This window comes from Drosophila tropicalis, unplaced genomic scaffold (assembly GCF_018151085.1).
Source record: "Drosophila tropicalis isolate 14030-0801.00 unplaced genomic scaffold, ASM1815108v1 contig_393, whole genome shotgun sequence".
NCBI classification, from domain to species: domain Eukaryota; kingdom Metazoa; phylum Arthropoda; class Insecta; order Diptera; family Drosophilidae; genus Drosophila; species Drosophila tropicalis.
Genome location: NW_027172855.1, coordinates 3826067 through 3852636, shown reverse-complemented (window position 1 = coordinate 3852636; position 26570 = coordinate 3826067). Strand labels below are relative to the sequence as shown.

The window sequence follows — 26570 nt, the reverse complement described above, 5'->3', positions numbered from 1 at the left end:
TCGTTGCGGCAGTGAGCGCACTTCCGAAGCTTTTCCTGTGGGGTTTTTCTCGGTAAGGTCTGTGCCGTTTGTTTTTTTGTTTTTCTCCTCAGTTGCTGTTTTGTTTTGCAGTTTGATTTTCATTTCTGTTTTGCCACCAATACCTTTTTTGCTTATGTTTTTGTTGGAATAGATAGCCACGACCTCGCACAGCTGTCCGAGACTGTCTCTGATCCCGAGTCGGCGAATTGGGCTTGGGTCTGCAACTCAGAAGCATTGCTCAAATTAATACCATAAGCAACTGAGCTTCTCCCCACAGTCTGTTTACGAACAAATAGAGGATATTTTTAGAACTTTTTAAAAATGATATAATCAAACAGATATTGAATTAAAAATTGATTTAGTTTTAACTGTTCCATTAGCTTCTTTAAGCATGTTTTCTAAAGTTTTTCAATGATCAAAAAATACATTTTAACCCTATGATAGGGTATACTTTATACTCAGCTAGAGCAAAAATTAAATGCCCGAGTTGTATCCACACGGTTATATGCAATGTACGGCTGAATGAGATGCGGATGGCTATATGGCATTGGTTGCTTTGGTTTGCTTGAGTGGGTGGCATCAAGTCGACCAGAAACATTGGCAGTAGCAGAATTTTAGTTGTTTTTGCTACTGCCATTTGTTGGAGCTTAGTAAAACTGATGCCTGGTGCTTTTTACCGTCGACAACGATGGTCATGATGATGATGACGAAGCTGCCGCTGGCCCTACCCTGGCCCTGTGGTCTGGCCTCGGTGCGGCTATAAACGATTTATGTGTTTGCCCCCATCTCCCCTCAGCAATCTCTCCGACCATTCCAGATGGCAGTATTCAAGTCATTCGTTCAGCTCAGTAATTTGGCTGACAGCGCGACGGCAGCTGGGGCAAAAAAAAAAAAAAAATGAAACCCAAAGGTTCAGACTGATGTGGGTGGGGATGTTGTTGGGTATGTCGTCGCCCTATGCATAACGCTTGAATGTGAAATCGGAGAGAGACACGTGCTTTATTCTGATTGCACCTGAACAAGTGAACAAGAAGAGACTCCCGTAGCATTCCGATTCGCCCAACATTTTCATAATCTTCGTCAGTATTGAGAGTGTTCTTTCTGCCCATTGCCTAAATACTAGACATTCCGAATTCTAAATTTGTTGAAATATTCAATTGCAAAATATTTTTTTTCACTTCCTTCACTTTCTACTGGTGCTAAGTATATCGATAATGTGTCCTTCTACACTTGGTTAACCTTTTGTCTGGTAGCTGCCATGGACCCAACCACCGCAATTTGCTAGCATCAACTTTGTTGCCATGATATAGCTGCCAACCTACGCCATTTCGCCTCGCTCTTGATCCCGCTGCCTGCCCCGACCAGAGACTACACACACACAGTATGGTGGACCTCCTTTAGCCACCATCACCCAACGTATTTATCTAATAGTCCTTGCTGCTGCTGTCACAGTTGTCTTCCTTCGTCTGGTGTCTAGTCCACCTCCTGCCGCCCGGTCACAGTCATCCCCGTCGCCCGTTGCCTGTCGCCTGGCTTATTATTTGCCATGACTGCTGTTCCTACTTGTTCTCCATCCACCGTGTCCGTGCTCTTGCCATTTGCTGGCTGCTGTGGCGCAGAAGTTTTGCCTCGTTGGTGTTATGATTTCGATGCGGGCAGACGAATGGCAAAGTCACTGACAACGACCACCGTTCTCCGCGTCTCTCCTCGCCTACACTTCCTCTCTACCATCTACCATTCACCCACAACTCCAACTCCAAGTCAACAGCCTCGGCGTCGCCACCATCACCACCCGCAGTAGCAACAACAACAACAGCAACACCAACAAAAAGCTGGCTAACTCGCCTGCTGATGGCATTGACGCAGTTAACCCAGTGAACAAAGTAAATTACTCAATTAAGTATCGTTTACCTAAACAGAATTATTAACACAATTTTTAGTTAATTTATCTAGTTTATTCTAATAGGAAACAAAATCTGTTGTAAAGTAGGCTTAACTCTGGTTAGGAAACTCTTTTTAGTTTGTCCAATTTAGAACAGAAATATTCTGTCAACAACAAGACCGTCAATGAATGGCAAATTTTAAGAAATGGCTATAAGAATAAGAAATATGAAATAATGAATATTTCTTAAGAAAACCCTAAATAACAATAATTAAGTAATTTTTTAACATTAATTTCTAAAATTTTCTCTATTCTGATCAGTTGCAAAATGGAACGTTAGCTAGCACTGAAAAGTATTTTTGGTTCGTCGGAATCCTGGAGGTTATAGCGCCCCCGACCAGTCCAATTTCAATAAATGTGCTACTTAAATTGAATATAAACTTATATACAAAGTTTTGAAACAATAACTCCAAAACTAAGAGATTAACTCGAAGAGAAACAGACAGACAAAGACAAGACATTAATGCAGCATGGTTAATCGAAATTGTAACTACCACTCGAAATTCCAAGTTTAAGACTTACTCGAAACTATTTATTAATATTCATTGGACAGAATTCGAAACTTCATAAGTAATCCTAAAGATTCTGTAATGCACCTTTCATTGAACCCATGATAAAAACAAACTCCTCGATAACTTTTTTTTCCTCGAAAATTCTTTTGGAAGCAAAGGAATCTTCTTAGGGATCCTTGTAACGGATACATACCAAAACTTAAGTTGTGATCTTTCTTTATCCCAAGTAGCGAATAACTCGTTATATTTCATACACTTTTCCAAGCTTTTCTTTGTTCTAGGAAATTTGATAGTCTACAATCATTTTCATTTGTTTGACAAAATGTTTTCTGGTATATGCCATTCGCGCCTAAACGAATTGATTTGTATGCCAGTATGTGTACAGGGGGGTCTGTTGACTATCCTTGTGCTCTCTGTGTGTTTGTGTGTGTGTGTGTGTGTGTGTGGGGCGCGCATACGTGTGAACTTTGTGTGCGCGCTAAAGCCAGACATGGTCGGTCACGCCGTCTCTCTGTCCGTTCGTCCGCCCTTCCGTCCGTCCCGTCCCTCTGTCTGTCCTACTGGCGGCATGTCGGCTTGTCGCTTGGGCTGGCTGACATTTGCCGCAGCCAACGCCCACCCACCCACTGGCAACATGCCTCCGTTGTGTTGTTCGTAGTCGTCGTTAAGCTTTAGCGTGTGTTCGTCCATGTGTGTGTGTGTGTGTGGATGTCTGTGTGGCAACCATTACCACAACCACCATTAACGTGCCAGGCAGTCAGCCAGGCGTTGCTGTTGCCGCCGTTGCCACAGTTGTTGTTGTTGTTGCTGTTGTTGTTTTTATTGTCGGTTGACTCCAATCTGCTTTGGTTGCTGCTGCGCCATACAGCCATGACGATGACGGGCAAAGGCGAAGGCGAACGCCAACTTTGTCTTTGCCTCGTGGCTGTGGCTCGTGCCACTGGCAGCAGCAGCAGCAACGGCAACCAACCAAGCCAAACGATTCAGTCGGAAAAATTTGCACAAGGCATTCGCACGCGGCAGCGCGCTACGGCAAAAAAATTCAACTAAACGGAGGCAAGCTCACTTAAAAGAGACGCAGTTGCTTTCATATTTACGTTCACCGTGAGCTTACTTCAGTAAGCTGTGCATTCCCGAACCGTACGGACGTTCTAACACGGTACGGAAGTTTCAACAATTTTAACCAGCAAACACACAAAAAATACGTAATTTCTTCAGATCAATGTGATTGAATGGTGCGGAAATCATCTAATTAAGTAAACTTAGCCGTACGTCAATTTTTTCCTCTTACAAGTGCAACGAATTCTTGTGAATTCCGTAAAAATGACAAAATGACAGCAAAACGTGATAAGGATTACACCAAAAATAAAGCAACAACGGGTAAAAAATTTCGTTCTAAATTTAATCATAAGAATTAAACTATAAATTATGTAGCCTATAGACTAAAAAATTAGTCTTTAGTTTAGTTGGATGCTTACAAGTGGAATATATCAAAAGTGTAGCATGCTTTTTGGGCTACATTAATGAAAATTTCAAATATTTCTATTAAAACACTCTGCGTTTATTTTATTAAATCCGTTAATTGCAGATTATTATTATTATTTTTTTTTTATAATCGACTAAAGTTTTTTAATAAAACATAAGTTTTAAATTAATTAAATGGTTGAGTGCTAAAACAATTATTGTAATTAAATAACAGCATTAAATTTTGTAAGCTTATTTTTTTATTCGATACGGTTAATTTTGGACTAGTATATATATAGTATAGATCTATAGTTACCTTTTTAGTGTATATTATTCCGATTAAAGAATAATATGAGAATATTTAAAGAAAAAACTTGCAAAAATTTTAAAAGGCAAGCGACTAGAAGTTATTAATTTGGCTCGAAATGAAGATTAAAAACTGATATGTATAAAAATCACTTGCGATTACTCATGACACTAAACTTCCTCTCAGGCCTCAACTTTTGATACTATATATTTCAATACTATTCCCAATAGAAATCTAAAAATGTAATTTATAAAATTTGTCAAATATGCATTTTTTTTGCTGTTGAGTTAAAATTAAATAATTAACATCGTATAAAAGTTATTATAAATTAAGTGACTGTAGGTTGTAACCTGTTGGAAAGGAATTTTAAGAATATATAAATATTTGTTTTAAACACAGTTCTTTTTGGCTTAATAAATTCTATAAGTTATAAAAATTAGGTACTAGAAATCCAAAAAGTCTTCATTAAGATTAAGATATCTATTCACATATGAAGACAAAATACTTAGGCCAATAATTTCCATATGCTTATCTATGGCAAATCCAAGTAGCTGAAATAGCCGGTTTTCTATTAAGCCCAATTTTCGTACATTTATTTACATATCAAGGTCCTAAAACTTTTGTAAAAATACTTTTTCCCCCACTGTAAGCTGAGTAAAACTGATCATCGATCAAACATATTGCATTACAATGAAAATATAGTTCATAAAAGCTCACAAAAATATTTGGAATATTTAAAAGTTGTCGCCGTTTTAGAAAATCAGCTTACTTAAATAAAATACTCTCTTTTTAATCAGGTATCGGATTTACTGCCTCTAGCTCGACCAATGGCAGCGGCAATGGCATAAAATCCATTGGCCTGGTGAGCTCCACACAAAATGTAACCTCATCATCGCAGGACATCAGCAAACGTACAAATAAACCACTCATGGAGAAACGCAGACGTGCACGCATCAACCAAAGCCTGGCCATACTGAAGGCTCTCATTTTGGAATCGACCAAGAATCAGAATGCCAAAAATGGCGATGGCCAGGCCAAGCATACAAAATTGGAGAAGGCCGATATCTTAGAGTTGACCGTACGCCATTTTCAGCGGCATCGAAATCTCGATGATCCAAGTAAGTTGTCACATAATGAGAGATTTGGAGACTATATACCTAACTTTTCACTTTTGTATTTCTGTGTGACAGGCGTAAATAAATATCGAGCCGGGTATACGGATTGTGCACGTGAAGTAGCACGTTATTTAGCCACACCAGAGCCTCCACCGTTGGGTAATATGCCAACGTTGTCCGAGCCAGGATCCAAGGCACGTCTGCTAAGGCATTTGGATCAGTGTATAGCCGAAATCGATGTGGAAATTTGCCCGCACACAAATACAGCAAATTTTGCCGATAGTCCCAGCAGTAGTAGTTGCTATGACATTAACAATTCCAGCTCTGCCCAAGTTTCAGTCCAGTTGACCGTACCGAAAGGAAAGGGAACACAACAGGATGAGCATTCACTGGATTACAGTAGTCAGGATTCCAATCCATTGGACTATAGTAAAGGCCTTAAACTTATTGGTCCTGGTGGAGTAGTCAACAATGTTAATACTGATCACTGTGTGCTACCCTCCAACACACCAGCCCCGCAGGATGAAAACAACAATCGTGGCCAGCAATCCATACAAACACAAGCACACAATCCACCGCAATCACCACCTGTGGCTATACCAACCACCACGACTGCTCCTATAGCTGCTGTTGCTGTTGCTTCCGATCTTGCCTATGAGGATGATCGGAGTAAATTGTGTGCCAATGTCCTGGAACAATATAAGCAACAGCTTAAGGTCCAAAGTCAAACAGAAGGACCTAATGGTGTTTTGGTGCTGCCGCCCCACTACGTCCAATTGGCAGCGGCTCTTGGCCTTAGTGCACAACCACTGGTCGATCCAATCGCCACACGAACAGATTTTGAGCGTCTCATAGAGCTGCAACGGGTCCAACCCCATTTGGCAGGCAAACTAAGCCCCAATTTTCCCGGCGGTCTGGAGGCAGCACATGTGGCAGCCGCAGCAGCCGCTGCCTATGCAAACAGTATGGCAGTGGCTGCATCGGCTGGAGCTGGTGGTCTGGCCACAGTTGTCCAGCAGACAGAACGCCCCGCATCGGTGGCCAGTTCGGGAGTTTCTGTCTCTGAATTGAAGTCCGTAACGGCTGCCATGGCAACACAACAGTCATCACCCCGCTCCGAGAGCGGCATTGGCTCAAATGAGAATGAGATTACAGAGGCCTCGCCAAGACCCCAGACAAGCAGTGCAGCACGTCAGGCGTTGCGCCAGCGCCAAGCGGAGGAGGAGTATCAGTATCTGGCTCAGGCCCAGGCAGCCGGAGTCGGCCAAGATGAGAGCATGTGGCGGCCATGGTAAATCCGGGCCAATACTTATTGGTTAGCCTCAATGAATGTTGCTTATTATATTGATCCCAAACACTCCTTCATATCTGGTAGTCCGATGGAACTGTTTTTGTGTGTATAATACTATATATTTAATTGTTATAACTGATCGTCTACTAAGAAGAAACAATACCTGGCGCTATTCTCTATAACAAAAAAACCTTTTCAGAGACTACAATTCGGTATCGAATTCGGATTCGAATATCGGAAAATACTCTATATAATGCATTTTCCATTTTGTGCCAAGGCCTAAGAGACTCTTATCAATAAATTTGTATATGTACGTACTTTTATGTGGTAGAATTTCGGGCTAACAAATGCATTATTTGCTGGGTTAGATGTTAAATGTTGGTATCAGTTAATATCCCAAAAATTATGCAATACTATTTTATATATAGGTATACTAAAATCCTAATCCTTATGTCCGGATCGAAGCACAGCAAGCAATGCAATTGTTAGCTTTGTTAGAATTATAAGAGTGTATTGAATTTGTATTTATTGTTTAAGACATTGTACATTTGGTTTCTGACCCAGCTCCCCACAATTTTCCTCTGCGTTAAATGTGTATTAAATTAATTCCAAACTAAACAAAAAACATTCAAAATATTTCGTATCCGATTTGTGTCTAAATCTTGGGAGTATTATATTACGATCACTTATAGGTTAATACCAATGAAATCTTTTCAATAAGAAGTGTCCTTTAAATATCAAAGGAAAGGAAACAATTTCTCTTAATTATATACACAACTTCAATTATTTCAATTTTAAAACTTTATTTTACCCACATATGTATGTATATTTTTGATTAATTTATATCATAACTTTAGTTATTTTGCTTCATAAAAATACTTTGCAACATCGAAAATTTAATTTAATTAACTGAAATTTTAAGTTTAATTTGGTAAAAAATGTTTATATTACTCACATGTATATATAATGATATACATTTGTCTTATAAATAATACATATTTAATTGCATATAACGAATAAATTATTGTGTTATATATGTATGTAAATAATTATATAAATTGTTAAAATATCAATTAATTTTGTTTTTTATCCTTTATCGATTATAATCGATTGTGTGAAGTTGTTTTTACTTTGATTTCATTGCACTTAGTGTTTTACGCGGCGCCGATTGTCTTTGACGTGCCAGAAATGTTTGTCCCGAACCCATGAGTATAGCCAATTTGGAATCAACAGCATCGCGTTGAGCGTTAACACCCAACCTATAGAATGCCGTGGTCATCAATTGCTCTTCCATTACACTCATTTTGGGTTTTGATTCCTCTTCGACAACATCAACCATATTTTTTTCCAACGCGCTGGCATCAATGGCTGCAAGTGTAAAATAAATTAAATTAAATTTTTTTTGTTGAATCGGTTTTATTTATCTTACCATTTGCTATATGCGGATCAATGTTTTTTATTATCTCCTTGGCTTTTTGCACACATTTACGATACTTCGCATCACAGGCCAGAATTTCTTGCTCACGTGACGATAGACTGGTTTCCAATTGAGTGACTTTGCACTGATACGATGCATTTTGTGTAACAGCTTCTTCTAGTTGGAGTGCTATTAATAATAAATTTGTTAATGTAAATGATTAAAAATTAAGCATATTTTGTAGATTTTTGTTTGAGAATTGAGAAAGAGAAAGGAAGAGTTAGTTATTATAAAACGTTCGCATCTTAAACAAGTTAAATTAAAGTTGAATTATAATTTTGGAACTTACTCTTTTGTTCATTCAGTTCCATTAGTTGTTTGATTTGTTTGGCGAATTCATTTCTGAAAGAGAATAGCTTTAAATAAACGAGTCCACGAAAAAAATTGTAGTTGATTAATATTTTACTCTTTTAGAATAGGATCATCACTCTGGGATGCATGTGATAGGGAAAGTATACGTTCGTTGGCTGACTTCAATTGATCGCGTAAATGTTCACATCGTTTGTTGGCATCATCCAAAAGTTGCTGTAACAACATAATCTCAATTAATTATAAACTGAATCCACAATGAAGTGGCTGCCAACTCACTGCTAAGGCTGTCTGGCCGCCCTGACCCTCACGTAGTGCTTTATTTTCTGCCTCGAGTCGTTGAATTTTTTCCATCATGGCTGTCGGTTGTAATTCCCTTGACATGGTTGTACCTTCGACGCAGCCTGTTAAACCGGAATTATTTGTCAAATGCCCACATTTAAGCTCATCAACTGTTTCACGTAGATTATCGCGTTCCTTGACTAAACTTTCCTTTGCTCTCTGCAGTGCTAGATTCTTGCTCTCCAGATTTTTGTTGTCAAACTCTAATTTGACATTTTTACCACTCTCGATATCAAGCTTGGAGTGCAAATCTTGGATTTCTTTTTTAAAAAGTTCAATTTGTCCTTTTGTATTGGCATATCGCTTGGCATCGTCCTCGAATTGGGCATTCTGCTGGACGTAGTCTGCGCTGCGTTCTTCTAGGATTTTTATTTGCTTCTTTAAGTCATTGTAGTCCTCCAACTTCTTTTTATAGGTATCCAATTGAGCTTCACAGATTTTCAGTTTATCATTCGATTCACGCAAGACATCTACTTCGTCCTTGAGCGTGGTCACTTCAGCGGAACTTTTCTACAGAGGCAAACAAAAACAGATCTTAAATTTATAAAAAAAAATCTCTATGATGCATAAAAACATACTAAAAGTTCATCAATGCGCTGCTGCATGTGCACTAGATCGGATTCCTGTTGCAGGGCTTTCAGTTTTAGATCTTCGCGTGCTCCCTCTGATTGCAGCAGTTCCTCCTTTAAGAGATCTAATTGACGTCGCATCTCGTTAAAGCGAACAGATCCGGCCTGAACTGGTCCTAGGCTAACGCCATCATCTCCAATGGCAGTCGAATTAATTTCCAATCGAGCGAACTCTTGTTGAATTTTTTGCAATTCCTGCTGCAGATTAGTTTTCTCATCAAGAAGCAGAAGCATTTTCTTCTCGGTTTCAAAACATTTCTGAGCCATTGCATCACGTTCCTCTTGCAAAGCCTTGCCACTAAGGGAGCTACGTGATAATGAATCGACCGCTCCCCCACTCCCACCTCCAACTCTTGCGCTGCTGATTGGGCTCCTCTCACCGGCCACCAGTCCGGTGGACTCTAACTCTTGAAGAGCTCGCATTATATTGGCCTGTAGCTCCTCCTCCAGGCCCATTATTTCCGTAATGTAAGACTGCTTCTTGGCACAGTTTACCGCACAGCCCAGCACTAGCTGTAGCAAACGTTCCAGCTCCACCTGATCGCATTTTTCGGCTATAAGCTGAAGATCGGGCCTCACAAAATCACTTAGAGTGTAATTCATAACATCGCTGTAATAGTCATACAGCGACTGGGTAACTTTTTTCAAATTGCTCATTCGTAAGCGCCAATTGCTGCCCACAGCGCTGGCCTTTATCTTTGCCAGCCACGAATCAGTAAAGAAATCGGCTGCAAATTGATTTAAGGCTTGAGCCAGGGCCAGGCCGTCAGCCAATTCTTCGGCATTGTTGTGGGCTGCGCTTAAATTTAGCGTCTTGAACCACTCCAGTAAACTGTAATACATTTCGCTTTTAGCCTCTGACATCCTAAATTTAATTGAACCAAACGCAAAATTAAAAACAAAAAACTAACAAAATGATACACAACTCTCACTCAGCTGTTTACGTGAAAACAAAAACACCTTTCGATAGTCGATTACTGTTAGTGATGAAAGCGTGACATTTTTTTAATTTCGTAAATTGAAGTAACAGATACCAAATTGATATTCTGTGGCCTTGGATGACACCAATATATTGTCCTATATTTGCGGACCTTATTGGAAAAACGCTATTTGGCAAGGCAAAAGACGACCAAAGCTTAGATGACCACATTTACTTAAAACAAATTTTTCTGAGTTACTTGCGAGCCGTGAAAATTAAAACTAAATTCCAAAAATCAAACTGTTATTCGGGGCGAAAAGCGTATATGTATATGTGTTTTATTTCCTAGATGCGTCTTCGCTCACGATTTCATATCTATAAATAATATGTAAAAATTATAACGAGTTGGCATCTCCGTTCCATTTATCAGCTGCTCTGTCGTGTATTTCACAATTGTAATACTTAATCAGCCATGGAAGCACCACCGGAACATTGTCCTGGCGTAGAGAGTGAGCAGGCTGGTCGAGTTAGCGCCTGTGCCGGTTGCCCCAATCAAAGTATTTGCAGTGATCCAAACAAAAAACTTGAGGATCCCGGCAAGGCTTTAGTGGCCGCTGCCCTGAAGGACGTCAAACACAAATTACTGATACTCTCCGGCAAGGGAGGCGTCGGCAAAAGCACAGTGACCACACTATTGACCCGTTATCTGGCGCGAAGTTGTCCAGATAATAATTTTGGTGTTCTGGACATTGACATTTGTGGTCCATCACAGCCCCGACTTCTGGGAGCAGTTGGCGAGAATGTCCATCAGTCAGGCTCTGGCTGGTCACCGGTTGGAATTGATGATAACGTCTGTCTGATGTCTATTGGATTTCTTTTTAGGTTCTGTGGACGATGCCATTATATGGCGTGGCCCCAAAAAGAACGGAATGATTCGCCAGTTTTTAAGCGAAGTTGATTGGGGTAACTTAGATCTGTTGCTCTTGGACACACCACCTGGCACCTCGGATGAGCATTTGTCTGTGGTTTCATATCTGAAAAATGACGAAATGCCCAATTCGGTACGTGCCATAATTGTGACAACACCACAAGAGGTGGCATTGTTAGATGTGCGAAAGGAAATCAATTTTTGCAAGAAGCAGGGCATTCCCATAGTCGGTGTTGTGGAGAATATGAGCAGTTTCCGGTGCGGCCATTGCGGTAATAGCTCAGAAATATTTCCTGCCAAAACTGGCGGTGCAGCAGCAATGTGTACCGAAATGGAAGTGCCACTTTTGGGTTCCCTGCCCTTAGATCCGCTTATAGCGAAGGCCTGTGATTCTGGAGAAGATATAACGGCAATGAAAAATCCGACAACGGAAGCTCTAGCTGCAATTTGCACACGGATCATGGATAGCTTTAATTAGAATAAGTTTGCATAAAAATAAAACAAAAAATAAATGCATTGAATGCAATCAACGGTTTCCTTTTCCTGTTAAAATTTAGTTAAATTATTTTTAGTAACTGTTCTTTTCCCAACATATACATACGTTCCATCATAGAACGATACACATTTTTATACTCTTGCTAAAGGAGTATGGCTCTCTTGGCGAGGAGTTTCCAACGGATAGAAGGAAATGTCACCGACCAATTACATTTATTATCAAGAGCAGGCCTGTTCATATTATTAAAAACAAAAATTTAATTAAATTTAAAAACATCATACCTGACCATGCACTTGGCTCAATGCAGAGCCAAGCCAAGTTGAAAACATTGATTCAATCAAGCGATTGTTATAAAATTAATTATTTAGGTGATTGACTTTTTAGAAAACAGATATTTTGGAAGGGTATACAAGCTTCGGCATGGACAAATTTTGTCCGGCCCTCTGGTTTCGATAACGATTACAGTGGTACGGTCGGGTTTTTTGCCCATCTCTACGCCGGCATTCGACAACGAATAAAATTCCTAGCAAATTCCACGTAATTAGAAACTGCCAAAAGCTGTCGAAGAAAACCTTACAGAGCAGGAAGAGACGTTTACAATTAGGACCAAAAGTGAAATATGATTGAAGTGCAAACATTTTTATTAGTATTATTAGCATTAATAGTTAATCAGTGTTTAGCTGGAGATGTCCCACGTCCGCGAGGAGTTTCGCTTGCAATGGCGCCTTTGTATCAGCCTCGCGGCGGAGACAATTCCTGGACATGCTTAGATGGCAGTAGGACCATCAAATTTACACACATCAATGATGATTATTGTGATTGCGCCGATGGTTCGGATGAACCGGGCACATCAGCCTGTGCCAACGGCCAGTTCTATTGTATCAACAAGGGTCATCAGTCGATGATTATTCCAAGCTCACGAGTGCAGGATGGCATCTGTGATTGCTGCGATGGCAGCGATGAATTGGATGCACGTGGGTGCCCCAACACTTGTTCCGTTTTGGGAGCCGCAGCGGCTGCTCAGCGTAGGCAGGACGCTGAACTCCATAAGCGTGGTACCGAGAAACGCAAGGAGATGATCGCCCAAGGTAATAAACTTAAGTTGGAACGTGAAGCACGTCGTGCCGATTTGGAGAAACGCATCCTGGAGCAGGAGCAACTTAAATCGGAAAAGGAACAACTTAAACTCAATGCAGAAGCTCTTGAAAGCGAAGCCATTGACACTTTTAAAGAGCAACAACGAGAGTTGGACGCAGAGACGGCGCATGCCGAGGAAGAGCCCCAGCAAATGCGACAGGAAGCTTCGTTGAGTTTTGTGCGCTACGATGCCAATAAAGATGGCTTTGTGGAGGTAACCGAACTAATGGTTGACATGAATCTTGATCGTGATCGCAATGGTGTGGTTACCGTGGAAGAAGCCAAATATTTCCTGGATGAGCGTGATCGTGTCGATCTAGATGCATTTGTAGCGTTGACTTGGCCACGCATCAAGCCACTGAAAATGCTGGCCGAAGGTCTTTTCCAACCACCCCAAGCTCCTGAAGAGAAGGAGCACATAGAGGCCACCACAGAAGGTGTTACGATGGCAACAACAGAGGAGCAAAGTCAACCACAACCAAGCGAGGGTAAAAATCTTAGCAATTGAGAAGATTATTTTCTAATTTCTACTTATTTCCTAACTTCATTTAGAACATGCTGACCACGAACCTGCCATTGATAGTGATGAAGCCGATGAGGAAGGTGATGAAGATCAATACGATGACGAAGACCCTGACGTGGGTGTGGGTGAAGCTCAAGCCGATGTTGAAAATGCCACCCCGCCAGTCTATGACCCCGAAACCCAGCGACTGATCGAGCAGGCCAATGAAGCGCGAAATGCCTTTGATGAAGTGGAACGAACTATACGTGAAATTAAACAAGAGGTTAAGGAAATCGATGAGCAAAGCGGTAAGGATTATGGTTTACACGAGGAGTGGGCAGTACTCGACGGTGAATGTCATACATACGAGGATCGTGAATATGTTTACTCTCTCTGCCCATTCGATCGAGCATCGCAAAAGCCACGCAATGGCGGTGCAGAAACCACACTGGGACGTTGGGATCAATGGATTGGTGAGGGTAACAACAAATATTCCACTCAAAGATATGCCAATGGTGCTGGCTGCTGGAATGGACCACAACGTTCCGCCATTGTCCATATCACTTGCGCCCTGGAATCACGAGTAACCGCGGTCAGTGAGCCAAATCGGTGTGAATATTATTTCGAATTTGAAACTCCGGCTGCCTGTGATAACGAAGCTTTCCAGCAAGCTCAGGATGAGAATTTGCACGACGAACTCTGAGATCGTTCATTCGGCACTCGAGATTGTGGGGATTGAGAAGTTTTGATGTTTATTCTTAGTTGTAAAAGAAAATTGTTTAAAATAATTTTTGATTTGTTTTTTTAAAAAATCGAGATCATTCCCCCACATGTTTGTGGAAAGGAGCAGATGAATTTGTAGTAAATATAATAACAGTGTATGTAAATTGCATTTAAGCAACAACTAAACTCAAGCAACAAAGAATCAGTTTCAATTTAAATAAAGCGTATTTAGTATTTTTTAAAAAAAAAAATTATACAAATTTATCAGTTTTACATTCTATTCATGCCTCAGTAACTGCCGTCTTAATATCCTCAAGATATTCATCCATCTGAGACTCCAAAGCCAAAATGTGACCGGTATTACAATTTTCGGCTCCCACAAATGTAACAATCAATGGCAATTTGATCATCTGGACCACCTGATATTTGGAATACATTGAGATAATTGTCTTATTTCTACCCAGACCCAGTTTGCTGGCCTGATCACAGGCTGTGGTGAATGTTGGTATAATCGATGGCATTAGGGCAAAATCTATATTTTCCTGGCTGGCCTGTAGGATGGGCACACCATCACGATCCGTTATCTGGATGACATACAGGCCACTGACCCTTGAAAAAGCAAACATTTTAGATACGATAAAGCAAGTTATAAAACATGGGAATAAGGGTGTGGTTAATGAATAACTTTAACCTACTTCTGTACCAAGTCATTGAAATACTTGTGTATGTTGTCCGACATGAAAAATGCTTCTCTTTTTATTTTCAGACACTTTTAAACAAAACAAATCTTAAACAGCTGATGAAATGATGAACATATTTTTATTTGGTGATATTTGCCTATCGATATGTTGCCAACTTAGCTTTTTTTCCGCTTAAATCTAAAGAGTTGTCACCACTGACATTTGTTTTGGCTTCTGATTCGTGGTAATTTTATTCGTTGATCAAATTTAATTCAAAATAATTTTATGTAATTAACTATTGTACTTACAATCTCTACTGAATTTTTTCACCAGCTAGGCTTTAACATTTCCAGCATCGCAATGGTGACAAATGATTCAAAAGCAACTGGCTCGGATACAGTTTCACCAGATGATGACGACTTCAATTTGGCCATGTCCATGGCAGAGGGTCTCACTATTGGACAGCAAATACAGGAGCTGTCAAAACGTTTGCAAAACACCACAGATGAATTGCATCAACAGGTGCGTGACAAACATGGTGCACTACTTCAACAGGCCACGCATGCCGGGCGTTTCGATTCCTGTATTAACACACTGGCCGAGGATGTTCAAAGAGTTCGGGCCACCGGTCATAGGCTGAAGCATCAAGTAGATACGCAATATCAACTGGTAGAGAATCAAACTCAAGTGTTAGGTCGCCTGCACGATGTTAGCCATTTACTACGCTCGGCTGGTACGCTGCTTACCCTGACGGCCAAATTAAAGAACACCAAGGATGTCCTCCGACAGGCTGAGCTTCATTTTGAGTTGGGACAACTAATCGAGGACAAAGAATTAAAGGACATTGAGTTTATACAGCAGGAGCGTGCCTATGTAATTAACTCCGGACAGAAAATACGTAATCTTACGCAAATGCAATTGGTTACCGGTTTGCAGGAAAGGAATCAAAATCAAGTAGTGAATGCTCTTAAGGTAATTTTAACGTATTTAATCTTTGTGGTCCTTGAATGTGATGTCCCTTTGTTTACCTTTGTGTAGATCTTTATAAATTTCAATACCTTGGAGAAATCACTTGATAATTTGCTAACTACTTTTATAACGGATATGGAGCAATCGCTGAAAGAATGCTTTGCTGGTAATGACATTTCGGTGCTAAATAAATCCCCTACACATGGGGGAATAGCCGCTGTTAAGGTGTCTGCCACCCGTGGACCGGGTAAGGCGCCTCAGTTGACGACTACACAAAATTTCCGCGCTAAATTCTGGAAATCTTTGCATTGGCTTCTTTACGATGAGCTCTTTGAGACTTGCACGCAAATAAATTTGTTAAAGGCATCTCTAGAGCAAATCAACCAATTTGGCTATACGTCGGTATCATCGGAACAATGTATCCCCCAGCGCTTTTGGCAGCGTGTACAGCAACTTTTGCGGAAATCATTCGATGAATGCCCACAACATGTCCATCAAACTCTTCAGGAGGGTTTATCAAAGCTCCTAACATCCGCCCGAGGCTTGGAGCAGCGTTTAAATTTTGAATTTCAATTCGATAACGAACTGTTTGGACCTCTGGAGGTCGGCTATGTGGGTAAATGTGCTCAAAATCTAAAGGCTTGCCTAGCTGGTGTGGATCTTCCTGGTAATGAGACAGTGGATAATTTCATACGTGTTGCTTCAACGGAATTAAGTGCTGCCTTAATTGATACACGTCTGAGCAATGCAATAGCCAATGTTTTTATTGCATGTGGCAAAGAGTTGTGCACTAAATTGGAGGCACAAATTAAATTGGGTGCAGATTCGAAGCAAGTTGTTGATTTGCCCAATCTACAGCAACAACAGAATACCCAGTTGGCTAATGTGTTATACTACTACAAGGATTCAGTGCGTCGCATGCTAAGTGATTTACAGGTGCAATTCGAAAAGACTCCCGGAGAGAGTAAAGAGAATATTGCCCGTTCTCTGGAGCAGGCTGATTTATTGATTGGCACAATACTTCAACAAATAATGGAATCCATTATAACGACCATTAGTATAATTTTATTAAGTATGCATAGAGAGCCGGGTCTTAATACAGAAAGATTATCTACTACGGGTTCCTCAATGTACATGAAAGAACTACAGGTACTCCCAACACAGGGGCTTTCTTTTATACTAAAGTTGAAACAATTTGTATAATCTATCTCTTTTTTAGGAATTCATTAGTCGCTCTTGGGCACATCACATTGACCTGTTTGATGACAAACAAATGACCAACAAATGCGGCCATGAGTTGGCTAAAAGATGTATTGAACTCTTTTTACACAATGTTTGCATCCTTCGTCCGGTGAGTGGCGCGGGAAGGCAACGCCTTAAACAGGATTGCCAGCACATGGAGTTGGCGCTTAAACCGATTTGCCAAAGTCTTTCTGAGCTTGGCAAGCCCTCACGACTTTTGCGTGCCATGTCCTTGCTAATTGTTCAAACACCTGATGAGTTGATCAAGCAAACAGTTGGCGAAGACTCTCTAGTACCCAGTTACATTGTGCTCCTTTTACTTTTTGGTCATGCCGGGTCTGACTTGCAATCACCACATACCACAGCAAATTGGTCAAATGAACGCCTTGTTGAATGGTTAGATGGTCACACAGCGGAACGGGAAAAATTAGAATTAATATCGGGAGCATTACAAAGATATAGAGATAATGCCAGACGTAAAAATATTCAGCAATATGATGAAGTCTACCCGATGATGGTCGATTATTTCGAACAGGCCTTAAAGGCAATTGTATAATCATGTATGTATTTATGTTAAAACTATTTCCACTTAAATATACATTAATCAAAGCTTAATATCCCAAATAATGAACTATCAATACCCAATATCCCAAGTAATGTAAAGTCTATTGTAAAGGAAACATCGGTTAATTAATTGACATTAGCCAAGAGGTCACGCCTGTTGCTATGGCAATCATAAATACGCTAAGTTGGCTGCCACTTAAATTAATTGCACCCCCTTTTGCACTGCCCGGCGTGGGAAAGAGCTCATCCCAGAGTTCATAACGATCCGTATAGGCTGGTAGACCCAATGTGGTGTTGACATCATTGTAAAGAAGATTCATCACTGTAGAATTACATGGTGGCCAGTTCTCAGAACTCGATACTGGTGATCTGAAGGAGGAAAAAAGTTTTAAATAAATATAATAAGGAAATGCCTCCCCAACGTCGAAGTTGGAACATGAGTGAAAATCCGTCAAACACCACAATTTTCTTGCAAAAATTGTGAATTGCTTTACGTTTTAATTGTGTAGATTACTGTGCGAAGTCCTACATTATTGCAAATATCTTTTATTGGATCTTACCCAGTTTTGGCGAAATTGGTAAACCATTCTGTAATACGTTCCATCATGAATACATCGGAACCGTTTGTTGGCATCAATTCAAGAAAACTGGGCACTACATATTGCAAATCATCACCATGTGCCACGCCCTTGTAGACATTATCCTCCGTTAAAGGAGCCATCGTACTCAGCTGACCGACATAATCAATCCGAGTGTAATAGACATCGGTATATTTTCTAGCCAATTGCACAAGACGATAAATACCATGTCCCAAAATGGCATCCGAAAAGATTCTTCCCAAATCTTCAATATTTTCATTATTGAATTGTGTCAGATTGTCGCCTAAATAAAAGTCTTTTATCTTTTGACTCCTGGTCAAATTATAGTCAAACGTAAACATTTCGGGGGCATATTCAACAAAATTAACATTAAAATCATCAAGTAGTAGTGGATAATCCAAGTGATCTAAAGTTAAAGAAAAAGAAAATTTCCTATTAAATTATTTTGTTTAATGTCTACATATTTATATAGCACTTACAGTTTACTGAATAGTCGAGTTCATTTTCCGTAAATGAAACTAAAAGTGGGACACGATTAAATTCTCCCTTTTCTATAAGAGCCGTAGGATGTTCGGGCATAAAATAATCATCAATTTCATATATCCATTTTTGATTAACAAGACTGTATGGCTCCCATCTACCACAAATCTCAATTATTTTCTCCCAGGTAACACCACGCAAACATTCGACTACATCTACAGGATCATACATGGGACACGAGATTTCTCTGGCCAATTTTCGTGTCCAATATGCATTATCATTGGCAAAATGATTTGTCGCCGAACCACTCATCAATATGGCACGATGGAATAAATTTTTCGATAATGGCGAAGCCAAGTGTAGACTAACAGCTATTGAGCCGGCACTCAATCCCATAATGGTCACATTATCGGGATCACCACCAAAATTTGCTATATGCTCGTTAACCCATTTTAGAACCAACAATTGATCCAAATAACCGAAATTGCCTTTGACATTATCACCAGAGGTTCTTAGATAACCCAAAGCACCCAACCGATAATTAAAAGCAACATAGACAACATCATGATCCATTAAATATTGAGGTCCTGCTCCATAAACACTGCTGCCACTGCCCAGAACATTAGCCCCACCATGTATATAGACAATAACTGGTAATTTTGCATCAAAATCCTTTGTATAAACATTCAATGTTAGGCAATCTTCGTCCATATTGAAGTATGGAAGTGGTTGTGGACATATTGCTGAATCAGCGGTGGCTTGAAAAATTTCATATTCAAATTGCTGAATAGGTTGTGGGGCAGCGAATCTTAGATTTCCAATTGGTGGCTGGGCATATGGGATTCCACGAAACGCATATATGCTTTTGCCTTGAAAACTTTCCATTATGGTGCCTTTAATACGGCCAAGTGTAGTATTAACCACTGGCCCAGTTTGGGCAGAACACAAATTGAAAACTGTATCCTGACTAAGCAGGATTATGAACGCGATGAAATATGTCACAAGCATTTTATTCACTCTTGGTTTTTTAAATATCAACTTGAACTTGTCAACGCTCCATGAACTAGTAGTAGACACCCCCACGAAAGAAACTGTAGTACTCACGAGACTGTTCTAATCTATATATATAGCAATATTTATACTACAATTGTTGATAGCGTTTATCGCCTAAAGTGGTTCGATTAGCTTATTTAAAAGATTAAACATTTTTGGGTTTAGTTTAAATGTTTCTCTTTTTATTGTTGTTAAAATTAGTTGACCTTAAAATAAATTTGCTAATTTCTGTAAATCTTTTAAAATTATAAAATAAACTGTAGTTAATTTTTATTTTTCAAAGCAATATTTGTGGCGGTGACTTAAAAGTTAATTGCTAGTTAATTTTATATTGCCAAAATTAAAAGAGAAGTCACATTAAACGAAAGTGTGGTTTGCACTAACGTTATCGTGCCAGATGTGGTATGAAAACTACATGTGTTTGCACTTAATTTATCAAGTCAAAACTATTAAAATATAACTATTCTGGTTTTTGAAGAGTAGTCATCACGATGGCCACTTGAAAAAACTTGTGTGTCATAGTGTAAAAATCTAAATAAATCTAAATTTAAACATACGATACGATTTCATTGTAAGTGATAAGTGAAAATGTGTTTCCTTTGGATGATTTAACAATAGGCATATCCCGATGTTATTTGTTCGAATACTGCTTTTAAATATTTTCAATATGAATGCAGAATACACATTACAGAAAGGAAAACTGATCAGAGTTAAAAATAGTGTACAATGATATTTATTCTTTGAACTTATTATGCAAGGTTTTAGTTTTAATTTCTATATTGTTATACCCTTGCAAAAAGGGTATATTCATTTTGGTCAGAAGTGTGCAACGCATAGAAAGAAGCATTTCCGCTCATATAAAGTATATATATTCTTGATCAGCACGACGAGACGAGTTCATATAGCCATGACCCTCTGTCCGTCCGTCTGGATCAACGCAAATTCCTCATAGACCATAAGAGCTACAGAGCTGAACTTCAACAAATAATGGAATCCACTATAACAATTATATAATTTTATTAAGTATGCATAGAGAGCCGGGTCCTAATACAGAAAGATTATCTACTACAGTTTCCTCAATGTACATGAAGAACTACAGCTACTCCTACCACAGGGGCTTTCTTTTATACTAAAGTTGAAACAAGTTGTATAATCTATCTCTCTTTTAGGAATTCATTAGTTGCTCTTGGGCACATCACATTGACCTGTTTGATGACAAACAAATGACCAACAAATGCGGCCATGAGTTGGCTAAAAGATGTATTGAACTCTTTTTACACAATGTTTGCATCCTTCGTCCGGTGAGTGGCGCGGGAAGGCAACGCCTTAAACAGGATTGCCAGCACATGGAGTTGGCGCTTAAACCGATTTGCCAGTCTTTTTGAGCTTGGCAAGCCCTCACGACTTTTGCGTGCCATGTCCTTGCTAATTGTTCAAACACCTGATGAGTTGATCAAGCAAACAGTTGGCGAAGACTCTCTAGTACCCAGTTACATTGTGCTCCTTTTACTTTTTGGTCATGCCGGGTCTGACTTGCAATCACCACATACCACAGCAAATTGGTCAAATGAACGCCTTGTTGAATGGTTAGATGGTCACACAGCGGAACGGGAAAAATTAAAATTAATATCGGGAGCATTACAAAGATATAGAGATAATGCCAGACGTAAAAATATTCAGCAATATGATGAAGTCTAGCCGATGATGGTCGATTATTTCGAACAGGCCTTAAAGGCAATTGTATAATCATGTATGTATTTATGTTAAAACTATTTCCACTTAAATATACATTAATCAAAGCTTAATATCCCAAATAATGAACTATCAAGACTCAATATCCCAAGTAATATAAAGTTGTTATGGGCCAAATAATTGATAAGCAACAATACTGCTGTTATCGACGGTGCTGGCTCGTTAGCTAGAAAATTAGCAGGGAATTTGGCGGGGAAAAAAAGAAGAGAAGCGGTTCCGGTTCCGGGAACGAAATTTGAATTTTTTAGGAATTTAAGAGAGTGGAGGAGTTGAGTTTTTTTTGGAAAAAAAAGAGGAAGAGGACCAAGAAAAAAAAAGAGGAGTGAAGTTCCAGAAGGCACGTGGAGTTGTTAAGTTGTTCAAGAAAAAAAAACTGAGTGCGTGTGCCTAGAAGGAGCATCTCCCCCATCCTTGAAGACCAAGAATTGCATGCGAGACGCAGGACGGACACACACAGGAGCCTTCGGACAGCCAATTCGACGGGATCCAATCGGCCACCCAAGTCCGGGTGCTCCAGGTTTTTTTCCCCTGCATTTAACCTCAACATTAGGCTGTTGGAATAAGTAATTGTATTTTGTCCGAGTGTAACGTTTTTTTTATATCATTTTTTATTACCCGATTAATCCATTCATCGAGGTCGAATCCATTCCTGAGCCATGCGAGTTAGCCGGTGATCGATGATGGATTGCAGAAGAAAAATAATCGGATCATAACAAAGTCTATTGTAAGGAAACATCGGTTAATTAATTGACATTAGCCAAGAGGTCACACCTGTTGCTATGGCAATCATAAATACGCTAAGTTGGCTGCCACTTAAATTAATTGCACCCCCTTTTGCACTGCCCGGCGTGGGAAAGAGCTCATCCCAGAGTTCATAACGATCCGTATAGGCTGGTAGACCCAATGTGGTGTTGACATCATTGTAAAGAAGATTCATCACTGTAGAATTACATGGTGGCCAGTTCTCAGAACTCGATACTGGTGATCTGAAGGAGGAAAAAAGTTTTAAATAAATATAATAAGGAAATGCCTCCCCAACGTCGAAGTTGGAACAAGAGTGAAAATCCGTCAAACACCACAATTTTTTTCCGAAAATTGTGAATTGCTTTACGTTTTAATTGTGTAGATTACTGTGCGAAGTCCTACATTATTGCAAATATCTTTTATTGGATCTTACCCAGTTTTGGCGAAATTGGTAAACCATTCTGTAATACGTTCCATCATGAATACATCGGAACCGTTTGTTGGCATCAATTCAAGAAAACTGGGCACTACATATTGCAAATCATCACCATGTGCCACGCCCTTGTAGACATTATCCTCCGTTAAAGGAGCCATCGTACTCAGCTGACCGACATAATCAATCCGAGTGTAATAGACATCGGTATATTTTCTAGCCAATTGCACAAGACGATAAATACCATGTCCCAAAATGGCATCCGAAAAGATTCTTCCCAAATCTTCAATATTTTCATTATTGAATTGTGTCAGATTGTCGTCTAAATAGAAGTCCTTTATCTTTTGACTCCTTGTCAAATTATAGTCAAACGTAAACATTTCGGGGGCATATTCAACAAAATTAACATTAAAATCATCAAGTAGTCGCGGATTATCCAAATGATCTAAAGTTAAAGAAAAAGAAAATTTCCTATTAAATTATTTTGTTTAATGTCTACATATTTATATAGCACTTACAGTTTACTGAATAGTCGAGTTCATTTTCCGTAAATGAAACTAAAAGTGGGACACGATTAAATTCTCCCTTTTCTATAAGAGCCGTAGGATGTTCGGGCATAAAATAATCATCAATTTCATATATCCATTTTTGATTAACAAGACTGTATGGCTCCCATCTACCACAAATCTCAATTATTTTCTCCCAGGTAACACCACGCAAACATTCGACTACATCTACAGGATCATACATGGGACACGAGATTTCTCTGGCCAATTTTCGTGTCCAATATGCATTATCATTGGCATAATGATTTGTTGCCGAACCACTCATCAATATGGCACGATGGAATAAATTTTTCGATAATGGCGAAGCCAAGTGTAGACTGACAGCCATTGCGCCGGCACTCATTCCCATAATGGTCACATTATCGGGATCACCACCAAAATTTGCTATATGCTCGTTAACCCATTTTAGAACCAACAATTGGTCCAAATAACCGAAATTGCCTTTTACATTATCACCAGAGGTTCTTAGATAACCCAATGCACCCAATCGATAATTAAAAGCGACATAGACAACATCATGATCCATTAAATATTGAGGTCCTCCTCCATAAATACTGCTGCCAGTGCCTATAATATTAGCCCCACCATGTATATAGACAATAACTGGTAATTTGGCATCAAAATCCTTTGTAAAAACATTTAATGTTAGGCAATCTTCATCCATATTGAAGTAAGGAATTATTTGTGGACATACTGCTGAATCAGCAGTGGCTTGAAAAATTTCATATTCAAATTGCTGAATAGGTTGTGGGGCAGCGAATCTTAAATTTCCAATTGGTGGCTGGGCATATGGGATTCCACGAAACGCATATATGCTTTTGTTTTGAAAACTTTTCATTATGGTGCCTTCAATACGGCCAAGTGTAGTATTAACTACTGGCCCAGTTTGGGCAGAACACAAATTGAAAACTGTATCCTGACTAAGCAGGATTATGAACGCGATGAAATATGTCACAAGCATTTTATTCACTCTTTGTTTTTTAAATATCAACTTGAACTTTTCAATGCTCCATGAATTAGTAGTAGACACCCCCACGAAAGAAACTGTAGTACTCACGAGACTCTGTTCTAATCTATATTTATAGCAATATTTATACTACAATTGTTGATAGCGTTTATCGCCCAAAGGGGTTCGATTAGCTTATTTAAAAGATTAAGCATTTTTGATTTTATTTTAAATATTTATACCCTTGCAGAGGGTATTATAAAATTGGTCAGATGTTTGTAACGCACAGAAGGAGACGTTTCCGACCATTGATCAGCATGAGAAGCTGAGTTGATATAGACATGTCCGTCTGTCCGTCCGTCCGTCGGTGCGTATGCATTTTACTCAGCCATCGTAAGAGCTATCGCGATGGAATTTTTTTGGCGGATTTTTATTACACAGGTAAGATAAAGTATGAAAATAGTCAGGATCGGACCACTATATCATATAGCTCCACAACAAACATATTCATAAAAATTGGAGTATCCCCATGAAATTTATGAGAGAAGAAGAAGAACATATTGTAGCATGAAGAGTAAAATTCTTTCGTTTGTATATTGATGAATTAAGTTGCAGAAAACAAATTTTGAACATGTAAAAATATTATTGTCAAGGACTACGAGGGTATATAAACTTCGGCATAGCCGATGTTAGCTTCTTTCATAGTTTTATTTTATTGTTGTTAAAATCAGTTGACCTTAAAATAAATGTGCTAATTTTCGTAAATCTTACAAAATTATAAAATAAACTGTAGTTAATATGTTTATTTTTCAAAGCAATATTTGTGGCGGTGACTTAACCCTCTACTTCCCAAATTTTTGTTTAAAAAAAAAAATTATTTTTGCACTGGTTACGGGTAAAAAAAAAAAATATTTGTTCTGGAAAAATTTTTGGTTCCTAGAGATTTAGGATATACTGGGTCAAATCCTAACCCCCCTAGAGGCGGTCTTGGGAAACATTGCCAAAAAAATTTTTAGTGCATAGTTTTTTGGGCTGTTGTTTATTATTTATGAAAAACTTCAAAATTAGAGCACAAATATTCGAGAATATGCATATTTATAAATATAAATATAAAGATAAGTTTAGTTTATTTGTGATGAAAGATGTCATTTATTTAAGTTCTGTTCGATTAATTTTTGCTATCTACACATATATCGCGGTCAGTATTTCTAAGCCTCGATTGTTAGTATTTAAGTCTCGATTGTTAGTATTTAAGTATCGTTTGTTAGTATTAATTCGCCTATGGAAAATATCGGTATCGGCCGTGGTGCCGCACTGAAAGTTTTCGCTCTCTTCTTCCGGTGACGTTCAACCAAGACAGACGCACTAGATGGCATACTTAAAAATAAAATATTTGTCGTCAACACTAATTACTATCATTTTTATAAAATAAATAGGACTTTATAAAATCAAAGAAATAATTTTTTTGCATCGATAAGCAAAGACTAATATTACATTTTCGGCATATAACCTGCGTCTCGGAGGGGCATCCTGTATTTTTACAAGTCTTCTTGCCGTTGATTCGTGCAAATATTCAGGAAAATGTTCAATTCCATCGAAGTGAATTTCATCAGGCGGTAAAAAAGTCTTTTTTCCGTAACCTTTTTTCTAAGAATTTGCGAGAGGACGTCCAGGAGCTTTGACATCGTTTTTTGATGTACAAAGCACTTTTGCAACTTGTATTCGAAAATTTGGCAGTATATATTCGGATCTTTGGGGTCCGTCTTGTTAATTTTGTGAAACAATATATAAGCATTTACGATTTGTATACTTTAAAGTTTTCCAAGAAATTTTGTATCGACCTATGAGTCCATCTATGTATGTATTTCTGAGCGCACAAATCGTGTGACAGTGGTTTTTGAAGGCACTTCATTTTGAAATGGCTTAATGCCAACATATGTAGCTGAATGCAAGGCGGACTGACTTATTGTCCTTCCATACCGTTAATGAAATGTCAACATTTGCTGCTAAGCCACATAATTCCGTAGAGTACCCACGTGGAAGTTTCTTTAAAAGATTATCTGTTGGTATCTTGCAATCCGATTTGAGCGTATTGTCCCTAAAGAATAAATTCCAAGTGATCGCAGATAAACAAGTAGTGGTAGCCAAAAAAAAAAAATTTTCAAAAATCATTATGTGGTTTTTGAATTTAGGCACTATACTGGACAGTCGAATTACTATGTTTGAAGACGCACCAAGATCACAAAATTTGATCGACGATTTATCCAGAACAAGATTTTTTTGACGCCATAGTATCTTTTTAAACGCTTCTGATCTCGGGTCAATGGCCAAAGCAGATCCTATGCTAGTAAGTTTTAAATTGAGATATGGGAGTAAATTATTTATTTTTTATTTTTGATTTTGACTCTTCGCACCAAATAATTATTTT

At 39.0% G+C, this 26570-nt stretch overlaps 8 protein-coding genes and 1 pseudogene across 15 annotated transcripts; 5 read left to right on the top strand and 4 right to left on the bottom strand.

Annotated features, from left to right (window-relative positions):
- The first annotated feature begins 3486 nt into the window (after window positions 1-3486).
- Sidpn (similar to Deadpan) lies at window positions 3487-7264 on the top strand. Its single transcript, XM_068284680.1, has 3 exons — window positions 3487-3855; window positions 5044-5364; window positions 5437-7264. Exons 1-3 carry the CDS (start codon window positions 3807-3809, stop codon window positions 6654-6656), a joined length of 1590 nt encoding a protein of 529 aa, XP_068140781.1. The 5' UTR covers window positions 3487-3806; the 3' UTR covers window positions 6657-7264.
- A 459-nt stretch (window positions 7265-7723) lies between these two features.
- hook (hook microtubule tethering protein) lies at window positions 7724-10332 on the bottom strand. The gene is made up of 6 exons (XM_068284679.1): window positions 9359-10332; window positions 8718-9290; window positions 8536-8654; window positions 8419-8471; window positions 8082-8258; window positions 7724-8020 (listed from the first exon to the last, which is right to left on the bottom strand). The coding sequence occupies exons 1-6, from the start codon at window positions 10271-10273 to the stop codon at window positions 7779-7781; spliced, it is 2079 nt and encodes a 692-aa protein (XP_068140780.1). The 5' UTR covers window positions 10274-10332; the 3' UTR covers window positions 7724-7778.
- Window positions 10333-10741: 409 nt separating this feature from the next.
- On the top strand, window positions 10742-11782 carry Nubp1 (NUBP iron-sulfur cluster assembly factor 1). Its single transcript, XM_068284681.1, is given in 2 exon segments — window positions 10742-11205; window positions 11207-11782. Coding segments are annotated over 2 exon segments (933 nt in total). The 5' UTR covers window positions 10742-10800; the 3' UTR covers window positions 11735-11782.
- A 446-nt stretch (window positions 11783-12228) lies between these two features.
- Window positions 12229-14179, top strand: GCS2beta (glucosidase 2 subunit beta). Its single transcript, XM_068284509.1, has 2 exons — window positions 12229-13377; window positions 13442-14179. The coding sequence occupies exons 1-2, from the start codon at window positions 12372-12374 to the stop codon at window positions 14092-14094; spliced, it is 1659 nt and encodes a 552-aa protein (XP_068140610.1). The 5' UTR covers window positions 12229-12371; the 3' UTR covers window positions 14095-14179.
- Window positions 14180-14320: 141 nt separating this feature from the next.
- Lamtor3 (Late endosomal/lysosomal adaptor, MAPK and MTOR activator 3) lies at window positions 14321-14951 on the bottom strand. Its single transcript, XM_068284511.1, has 2 exons — window positions 14810-14951; window positions 14321-14723 (listed from the first exon to the last, which is right to left on the bottom strand). The coding sequence occupies exons 1-2, from the start codon at window positions 14851-14853 to the stop codon at window positions 14396-14398; spliced, it is 372 nt and encodes a 123-aa protein (XP_068140612.1). The 5' UTR covers window positions 14854-14951; the 3' UTR covers window positions 14321-14395.
- Window positions 14952-14996: 45 nt separating this feature from the next.
- On the top strand, window positions 14997-20933 carry LOC137572717 (conserved oligomeric Golgi complex subunit 5). 7 transcript variants are annotated; one of them, XM_068284503.1, is made up of 5 exons: window positions 14997-15038; window positions 15128-15766; window positions 15833-16912; window positions 16983-17565; window positions 20871-20933. In XM_068284503.1, the coding sequence occupies exons 2-4, from the start codon at window positions 15155-15157 to the stop codon at window positions 17559-17561; spliced, it is 2271 nt and encodes a 756-aa protein (XP_068140604.1). In that variant the 5' UTR covers window positions 14997-15038; window positions 15128-15154; the 3' UTR covers window positions 17562-17565; window positions 20871-20933. The 7 variants fall into 7 exon arrangements, with proteins under 7 accessions (XP_068140604.1, XP_068140602.1, XP_068140603.1 ...); XM_068284501.1 differs by lacking the exon at window positions 20871-20933 and adding an exon at window positions 18836-19113; XM_068284502.1 differs by lacking the exon at window positions 20871-20933 and adding an exon at window positions 17660-19113.
- LOC137572719 (juvenile hormone esterase-like) lies at window positions 17528-19705 on the bottom strand. The gene is made up of 3 exons (XM_068284508.1): window positions 18648-19705; window positions 18130-18574; window positions 17528-17938 (listed from the first exon to the last, which is right to left on the bottom strand). The coding sequence occupies exons 1-3, from the start codon at window positions 19654-19656 to the stop codon at window positions 17692-17694; spliced, it is 1701 nt and encodes a 566-aa protein (XP_068140609.1). The 5' UTR covers window positions 19657-19705; the 3' UTR covers window positions 17528-17691.
- Window positions 20369-21497, top strand: LOC137572996 (conserved oligomeric Golgi complex subunit 5-like; annotated as a pseudogene).
- Window positions 20695-24243, bottom strand: LOC137572718 (esterase E4-like). 2 transcript variants are annotated; one of them, XR_011031727.1, is made up of 4 exons: window positions 23149-24243; window positions 22631-23075; window positions 22069-22439; window positions 20695-22004 (listed from the first exon to the last, which is right to left on the bottom strand). XR_011031727.1 is itself a non-coding variant. In XM_068284507.1 (3 exons), exons 1-3 carry the CDS (start codon window positions 24155-24157, stop codon window positions 22193-22195), a joined length of 1701 nt encoding a protein of 566 aa, XP_068140608.1. In that variant the 5' UTR covers window positions 24158-24243; the 3' UTR covers window positions 20695-22192. The 2 variants fall into 2 exon arrangements, 1 of the variants encoding a protein (XP_068140608.1); XM_068284507.1 differs by having other exon boundaries at window positions 20695-22439.
- Between the last annotated feature and the right edge of the window lie 2327 nt (window positions 24244-26570).